Source organism: Salvia miltiorrhiza, chromosome 3 (assembly GCF_028751815.1).
Source record: "Salvia miltiorrhiza cultivar Shanhuang (shh) chromosome 3, IMPLAD_Smil_shh, whole genome shotgun sequence".
NCBI lineage: Eukaryota > Viridiplantae > Streptophyta > Magnoliopsida > Lamiales > Lamiaceae > Salvia > Salvia miltiorrhiza.
In genome coordinates, this window is record NC_080389.1 from 30,184,891 (window position 1) to 30,194,216 (window position 9,326).

Sequence of the window (9,326 nt, forward strand, 5' to 3'; positions counted from 1 at the left end):
CCCTTGAGCTGCGCAGGCGAGTGTGTCTTGCCAAGTAACTTAGGTAGTTTGCGCCGCCAAGTCCCTTCGTCTGCGCTGCCAAGTCCCTCTGTCTGTGCTGCCAAGTCCATTTATTATCTGAGGTCTTCAATTAAACCTGCGCTGGTTGGCTTCGTTCAATAAGAATAATAATAACAATAATAGTAATCAAGTAAGATATTCTTGTATTGCTAAGCACAACGCTGATGAGTATTCTAGTCCTCATCAAGTGTACACAGTGATTGTGAGTCAGCTTTCAGGTTGGCCGATTGCAGTGTTGCAGAGGGAGGCCTCCCTCTCAGTACATGAGTTAACAGATATGGTACTTACTTGAGAACATAGACTGGCCAGTCAACTTTGAGAAATGAAAATGAGTTTGCGAACATAAGGCTTTAGATAAATCCCTTATGTTTTGTTTAAAGTATGGCAATGACAATATTTATAGCTTTATAAAGCATGAGATGAGATGAGATGAGATGAGATGTTTGGCATGTGTTCACTGAGTGCTTTTGTACTCAGCCCTACATATGTTTTTCAAAAATGTGCAGGTTGAGCCAGTGTGATGATGGTGCTGCATTGAGCGGAGTTACAGGGTTGTTAATAAATATGTAACCTATCTAGAATATGTCCTCATACATATGTCTAGCTACATTTCCGCAGCAGAGTACTTTTGGTACCATGTTATGTCATGTCGTACTTTAAGTTTGAGAGGATGGTTCCTGTTGATGTAATAACTTGATTAATGTCTTATTAAGTTTTATGTCTTCTTTCTTTAATGCTTTAATTGAGTTTTACGTTGTCTTCCATTATACTATTTTATTAAGCATTAATGAGTAATAATGACGAGTTTTATTAAAATGAGTAAGCTTTACAGTTTTAAATGAAGCCCCTTTCTTCCCCTTCTTCTTTAACCCCATCCCTAGTCATGGATCACTCGGCCTAACTATCCCTAGTTAGGGCGGGCTGCGACAGAGTGGTATCAAAGCTTTGGCACGCAGGTTAAAGCTCTGAATTAGAAGTCTTGAGTTCAGTCTAGAATGTGTCACTAGGCTAATAGTTATTAACAACCGTGAGCTCAACGCACCATCACACCAAGCTCAACGAGGTATGTAAAATTTCAAAGTTTAATTGTTATTAAATTTTGAAGAGCATGATGTTGAGGTTATACGTTGAGTTATGATGTTACACTTTGAGCATGATGTTGAGGTTATATGATGAGTTATGATGTGATGTATTTCAGATGTTTTGTGATGAGAATTACTTGAGCAGTTGTGATGAGTCACGATGATTTAGATGGAGAAATCTAATATCATTGTTTAGAGAGATTTTCTACTAAGTAGAAGGATGGAATAAGAACTTAGAGTTAAAGCTTGAGAGAATTAGCTTTGCGTTTAAGTACTTGTTTGTTTGAGTTATGATGTGCTTGTTTATGTTTCCAGAGTTGAGCTGAGTTAGTTCTTCGAGTCACCTTTAAGTTTTCCTTATAGGATGGCTAGGATTATTCGTACTGCACGAAAGCGGACGACTATGAGATCGACCCCAGCACAGGTCAGGTATGAGTACGAGACGTACGACATCTGCCACAGAGACACGTTGGCAGAGTTTCTGGTGCATTACCATAGACTGTGGCTAGAGGCCAGCCTTCGAGCAGGGGTTACTGGTCTGGATGGCATCATACGCCTAGTCCGTTTACTGCCGGACGAGTGGCAGAGATGGGCAGGAGCTATGGCCCTCCATTATATCTACCGAGTGGGGCATACCTTTGATCTCTACGGAGATTTTACTAGTTTCGTGGCCGTGGTGAGCCACCAGTTTCTGGCTTGGGGAGTTCCCCCGATTGGGCCGTACGAGAGGCCGTTTGATTTTGCCCGAGCTTTTGCGATTGAGCCGCTCGAGTTTGGGTCATACTGTGACGAGTCAGTGCCAGCTCCAGCCCCTTTGGTTGTACGATCGCCTAGTTCAGTTGACAGGCCACCATCTCCGTACTATACTCCATCTCCATACTGTGTACCCTCACCTACTATTCCCGCTGTTCCCGAAGTTAGTCGCCAGGACCAGTGCGAGGCTGTGGATCTCACCCCGCCGGAGTTCAGAGGTCTACCGAGGATGATCCAGAGCATCAGGTTCAAGTTGGGACGTGCCGTCTTGAGCCACTGGACCCGCATGAGATGGGATTCGTCACAGACACTCAGATTCTCTACGCAGACCTGTTGACGAGATATCTTTCGCACCGGGAGCTCCAGGAGAGGTTGGTAGCCATCAAGTCCGTATTTGAGGAGGATCCGATAGAGGCTAGAGTCGAGGATGAGGACGAGGATGAGCCGATGGAGGATCCGGTGGAAGCTAGGGCCGAGGAGGATCGCGAGAGTGTGGGCAGTACGCCCTGGCAGTAGTTGTTTTCTTTATGCTATGATGTACATATGGTTGGGAGAGGTTAGTACTTGATATTTTTGACATGGTTATATAGGCATGTGTATATATTGTCCTATAGATGCTATATAGATAGATGTTCCTAGTATGCTAGAGTAGCAACTAGATGAGTAGCCGGTAGAAATAGCTGTATGAGGTCCACGCCGAGACATAGTACTATTTATGATGTTAGCTTAGAGTGACATCATAATAAGTACTATGGTTTTTTTTTTGTAAGTCCTCTAAGGAGTCAATCTTATGATGGGTATATATGGTTGACTAGAGTGGTCTTTTGTTAGCATTGATGAGCTTTATTTCTTTTATGAATGTCGAGTTGAGCGTGATTGTTTTCTTGAGTTGAGTTAGTATGTTGAGTTTAGTTTCGACGAAGCTTGGAAGGTTGTTTGATGTGAGATTTATCTTCTGTTAATACAGAATGCCTCCGAGACGCAACCAAGGGCATAATTTAGATGATAGGCGGGAAGATACACCCCCGCCACCACCGCAACCTGAGAGGAGAGTCGAAGAACTTTTTCTTCGACAAAATCCACCCGGATTTAGTGGGACTGGAAGTCCACAAGAGGCGGAAGACTGGGTGAGAGCTTTGGAGAGGATCTTTAAGTTCCTCAGGTGTAATGATCAGGAGAGGATGTTGTGCATGTCCTTCCAACTAACCGGATCAGCCGATTACTGGTGGGAAGCACGTCAGAAGACTCTGACACCCGAGCAAATTGAGAACTACACCTGGGAACAATTCAAGGCTACGCTTTTTGAGAAGTATGTACCGAGGAGTTATCGAAAGCAGCGAGAGGCTAAATTTGGGAGTTTGAGACAAGGAAAGAAGTCGGTTGCAGAGTATGACCGACAATTCTGTGATTTATCACGTTTTGCTCCACAGAAAGTGGACACTGATGAGAAGAAGTCTGAGCTTTTCTGCGCTGGTTTGAGGCAGGACATTAGGGTAGTGTTGGCAAGTCAGGCCGCACTGTCATACACTGAGGCTTTGAATCGAGCCTTATATATGGAGTTGGCTATGCAGCCAGAGAAAGTACTGCAAGCACCTGCACCGCCGTTGACTCAGACGAAAATATCTGGAGGACAACAGACTGTGCCTCCAGCACAGAGTGGAAAAAGAAAATGGCAAGGATAAGGCCAGCAATAACAGGGTAAACAGCAATACCATGGACAGTCGTCAGGACAACAGAGGACGCCGCCGTGTGCCAAGTGCAACAAGATGCACTTGGGGTTTGCAAAGCTGGATCTAATAGTTGCTTCAACTGTGGACAAGCTGGTCATTACTCGTCGCACTGCCCAAGTAAACAACAAAGAATGGCAGGAGGGAAGCCAAATCAGAATTCGGCTCAGCCCTTGAGAGCCATTATGGGGTATCCGCAACCGCCCCAACAACAGCGTCAGCCGCAAGGTCCACAGAAGCAGCAGCAGCAGTAGCAGCAACAGCAACTACCACAACCGCCACAGCATCAGAGAGCCTTTGCGCTCAATCAGAAACAGCCCGAGAAAAATCAGGGAAACTTGACAGGTATGGGCACGATTTTGGATGTACTAGTTATAGTCCTATTTGATATAGGAGCTTCACATTCTTTTATTGCTCAAGCATGCGTAGATACCTTCAAACTAGAACCAAAGCGAGCTACACCCGAGTTGAGAGTAATTACTCCTGTAGGAAAAGCTACTGCAGTTTCTCACGTGATTTCTAACGTAGAGCTTGAGTTAGGATCACTAAAGATGAAAGCAAGAACCTTGCACTTAATGCCTATGTGGGACGTAGACATTATTCTAGGGATGGATTGGTTAGTAGAGAACTTTGCCACGATTGACTATAAGAAGAGGAAGATAACTTTCCAACCACCTGGGAAGGAACCGATGAGTTTTCATAGCATAGATAGAAGGAAGAGAGTTCCAATCGTTTTGGTACTTCAAGCGTCGAAGTTGGTAAAGAAGAAAGGAGCACAAGCTTACCTAGTTTACTTGAATGATGAAGGAGGATCAAGTAAAAACTTAGAGGATGTAGCAGTGGTAAGGGAATATAGAGATGTATTTCCCGAGGTCTTACCAGGATTGCCACCAACAAGACATTTGGAGTTCACTATCAACTTAGAACCTGGTTCAGCACCAGTGTCGAAGGCACCCTACAGAATGACACCTAAAGAGCTACAAGAGTTGAAGATTCAGCTACAAGAACTACTCGAGTTATGTTTTATCCGACCAAGTGTATCCCCGTGGGGAGCACCAGTCCTCTTTGTCAAAAAGAAGGATGGCACGTTAAGAATGTGCATAGATTATCGAGAGCTGAATAAATTGACACTCAAGAACAAATATCCTTTGCCAAGGATAGATGACTTGTTTGATCAATTAAGAGGAGCAAGCATTTTCTCGAAAGTTGACTTGAGATCGGGTTATCACCAGTTGAAAATTAGACAGGAGGATATACCTAAGACAACTTTTCGAACGAGGTATGGACACTATGAGGTCATAGTTATGCCATTCGGTTTGACGAACGCACCAGCAGTATTCATGGATCTCATGAATCGAGTGTTCCATCAATACCTGGATAAATTTGTCCTAGTTTTCATAGATGATATTCTCATCTATTCGAAGAATGAGCAAGAGCACCAACAACATTTGAGAGTAGTGTTGGAAACGCTTAGAGCTAAGAAACTTTTCGCCAAATTCACCAAGTGCGAATTTTGGTTGAACGAAGTAATGTTTCTAGGACATATTGTTTCATCCGAAGGGATTAAGGTTGACCCCGCCAAGGTACAAGCTGTATATGAGTAGAGATCACCAACTACGCCTAACGAGATTCGTAGCTTTTTAGGCTTAGCAGGTTACTATCGGAGGTTTATTGAAGGATTTTCCACGATAGCAAGACCGATGACCCAATTACTTAGAAAAGAAGCTAAGTACAATTGGACAGAGGAGTGTGAAGAGAGTTTTCAAGAACTCAAGAGGAGATTGACTACAGCACCAGTGCTGACAGTCCCAGAAATGGATAAAGAGTATACCATCTACACAGATGCGTCAAAGAATAAGCTAGAATGTGTTTTGATGAAAGAAGGAAGAGTTATAGCCTATGCATCACGACAACTTAGATCCCACGAGATAAATTATCCAACTCATGATTTAGAACTTGCAGCTGTTGTGCATGCCTTGAAAGTTTGGAGGCATCATCTCTACGGAGTTAGATGTGAGATTTTCACCGACCACAAAAGTTTGAAATACTTTTTCGAGCAAAAGGATCTTAACATGAGGTAGAGGAGATGGCTCGAATTAGTAAAGGATTATGACTGCGGCATTAACTATCACCCCGGAAAGGCCAATGTAGTAGTCGACGCTTTGAGCCGAAAAGTCTCGTCAAAGTTAGGATGTCTCTTCACGAGGGAGGATGAGCTTATAAAGGACTTTGACAAAATGAGGATAGAAGTGATAGAACCACCAGGGACAATAGCGAGTATTGTTGCGACGATGCCTAGTTTGAGGAAAATGGTGGTTGAAGCACAATGAAAGGACGAGAAAATGGAAAAGTTACGAGAGAGGATAAGGACGGGAGATCTCAAGAATTACCAAGAAACATCAGACAATGCTATATTATTTGAGGGGAGAATATGCATTCCCCACGATGATGAACTTAAAAGTAAGATCATGAGTGAGGCTCATGACACACCTTACACCGCTCACCCTGGAGGTACAAAGATGTACCAGGATTTGAAAAAGGGATTTTGGTGGGACGGAATGAAACGAGACATAGCTTCGTTTGTAGAGCGATGCTTAGCTTGTCAGCAAGTGAAAGCATTACATCAACGACCCTATGGAAAGTTAAACCCGTTAGAGATTCCCGAGTGGAAATGGGATCACATAGCGATGGATTTTGTGACGGCTTTACCCAAAAGTCAGAGAGCAAATACAGCGATTTGGGTGATTGTAGATCGACTAACAAAATCTGCACATTTCATACCGATTCCAATCACGTATGGATCAGATAAGTTAGCACATCTGTACGTCTGCGAGGTTATAAGATTGCATGGAGTACCGGTGTCGATCACCTCAGATAGAGATCCAAAATTTACCTCACACTTTTGGATGAGTTTACAGAAAGAGTTGGGTACAAGGTTGAATTTTAGCACAGCATTTCATCCCCAAACTGATGGACAGTCCAGACGTTAGAAGATATGATAAGAACTAGTATCCTTGATAGAGGAGTACATTGGGAGAAGGTTTTGCCACTAATTGAGTTTGCCTATAACAATAGTTACCAGGCGACTATTGGTATGGCTCTGTATGAAGCTCTTTATGGAAAGAAGCGTAGATCACCACTTTACTGGGATGAAGTTGGTGAGAGAAAAGTGTTAGGACCTGACACGGTCGCAAAGATGATTGAGATTGTTCGAAAGATAAGGCAGAGGATCAAAGAAGCGCAAGATAGACAGAAATCTTACGCAGATACCCGCCGCACAGAGTTACATTTCGAGATAGGAGATAAAGTTTTCTTGAAGGTTTCACCCTCGAAAGGGATAAATAGATTTGGGGTAAAAGGGAAGCTTAAACCCAGATTTATCGGCCCTTATGAGATCTTGGAAAAGATAGGTCCAGTAGCATATAGGTTGGCTTCGCCGCCTAGCTTTGAAAATGTGCATAACGTGTTTCACGTATCACAATTGAGGAGATATGTTTTCGACCCAAAGCATGTGGTCTACCAAGACGAAATGGTCTTAGAACCAGACTTGAGTTATGAAGAGAGTCCCGAGATAATTCTAAATCGTAAGATCCAACAATTGAGAACCAAATCAATTGCATTGGTTAAAGTCCAATGGAGAAATCATGGTTACAAGGAAGCAACGTGGGAACTTGATGACACTCATGTTTCCATGGTTTTTATTGTTCATATGATGATAATTTTATAGGAAATTGAGTGTTGGATGATTGTTTTGTGCTTAAATTGCTTTATCTTGTGAAACATGATTCTAACTCGAACTTTGAAGGATTTTTCAGGTTTATTGAGTTCGAATTTGGAAAACTTGTCTGAAATAAACGTTGTAGACCGTCTCGATACGAGTTGGTGAGCGCAAACGAATCATAAATCGGAGTTCAGAAGAGAAAGTTACGGCCGAAACAAAAACATCGCGCGCAGCAGTCAAAACTCGGCGGTCAACGACTTTGACCGCAGAAAATGGGTATTTTGAAGAAGAAATTCGGCGACCTCAACGGCGACCGCCGAGTTGGTCGCCGAAATTTCTGTTTCAGATTTGCACTGCGAGTGTAAAATTCGGCGGGCGCCGATTTTGGTCATTTTTTAGCACAAAAACGGCGGTCAACTCGGCGACCGCCGAATTGGGCGGTTTTGCGAGATTTTCTGATTTTTAGAGTTCTTCTGGGTTCCAAACACTGTATTTTACCCTGACACTATAAATAGGTCTTCTTTTGACCTATCTAGTGTTTCTTTTTCAGTTCCCAACTTTATTTTCCCAGTTTCATAGCTTTAGATTATTATTGCTTTCCAGTTTTTGCAGCTTGGATTGGATTTCCACAAGATTGAAGATTCAAGCCGCTACAATTGTTTTATTCAGAGTTTTATTTAATTCAGTTCTTTCAATTGCGTTCTCATTAATTATGTTTTTGCTTTCTTTTATTATGTTTGGCTAGTTCTTTTATCTGAACTTAGGGTTTGTACATAATTAGTTAAATATGTGTGCTTGATTTATTGATATCAATTTGCCCTCCAACTTGTGATTCATGATTCCTGGTGCTTGATTTCTTGTGAATTACCTGATCAATAATTTACATGTTTAGCTGTTCAGTTTGAGTCTTGAATGTGATAATTGTTCAGCCGATTCAGGAATGCATGATATAGTGTTAGCCTTGAGTCTTGAATGCGACAGGTGAAGCTATAGGAAGCTATTATTTATGTGCTATTTGGAGTTAATTTATTCCTTGGAGTCTTGAATGCGAAAAGGGGTTAATTAATCTACGTTCATAGGTGTTCGTTAGAGAAGCTTGTGAATAATATAGTGATCTTTCATCAGGGTTGGATTAAAATTGGTAATTGAATCAATAGGTTGAATGCATGTGTTTGATTAACGATAGTACATCCCTAGGGTCAGAGTCTTTTATTATTTGAGTTTTTCTCCTGTTTCATATGCTTTATTTTGATTTTAGTTTTATTCTTCCATCATATTAGAGTTTGCCTAAATACTACTAGAGTTTACTCGGGATTACTTAGAGTGATTCGTTATAATAGTCCATGTGGATACGATACTCGACTTGCTGTTTCTGTGCTACGATTACACTGTTTAGTTGCAGTTATTTTTGTTAAGAAACTTAGCGATCAACTTTTTGGCGCCGTTGCCGGGGACTATTTAGAATTTACTTTAATATTTCTGACTAGACTTAAGCATTATTTCAGGCGTTATAAGTTTTTTTTTTTAGTTTTTTTTTCTTGTTTCTTATTTTCGTTTGGTGTCTCAGTTGTTGGATAACCGCGAGAAGAAGAAGCAAGCGATGGCTGAGAATTTTGATCTTGAAGCTATGTGGCGTATTATTGCAGAACTGCAGAGGCAGCTGAATGAGCGAAGACAAATTAAAGAGGCCAACAGACGTGCGCAGCCTCCTCCACCACCTTCACTACTCGATTACATGTACCAATCTCAAGTTGGGCAATTTGATTGAGGTGGACGGGGGTCAGCTATGCAGGCAAACACTTTTGAATTGGAAGAGATGGCCTCCAATATCTACCAATTGCCATATGATCGGAGCTCCACAAGGATGATTGTCAATGAGCCTAAGAAGGTGTCACTTGAAGAGATGATGCAACAGTTGTTGGTGCAGATGACTAGTTTCGAAACTACTATTGACAACAAGATGGCCAGTAAAGAGACGACTGT

The 9,326-nt window shown here is 42.1% G+C and overlaps 1 protein-coding gene across 1 annotated transcript; it reads left to right on the forward strand.

The window, feature by feature from the left end:
• Positions 1 to 6,716: 6,716 nt before the first annotated feature.
• Positions 6,717 to 9,111, forward strand: LOC131018637 (uncharacterized). Its single transcript, XM_057947352.1, has 2 exons — positions 6,717 to 7,244; positions 8,911 to 9,111. The coding sequence occupies exons 1-2, from the start codon at positions 6,717 to 6,719 to the stop codon at positions 9,109 to 9,111; spliced, it is 729 nt and encodes a 242-aa protein (XP_057803335.1).
• The last annotated feature ends 215 nt before the right edge of the window (positions 9,112 to 9,326 follow it).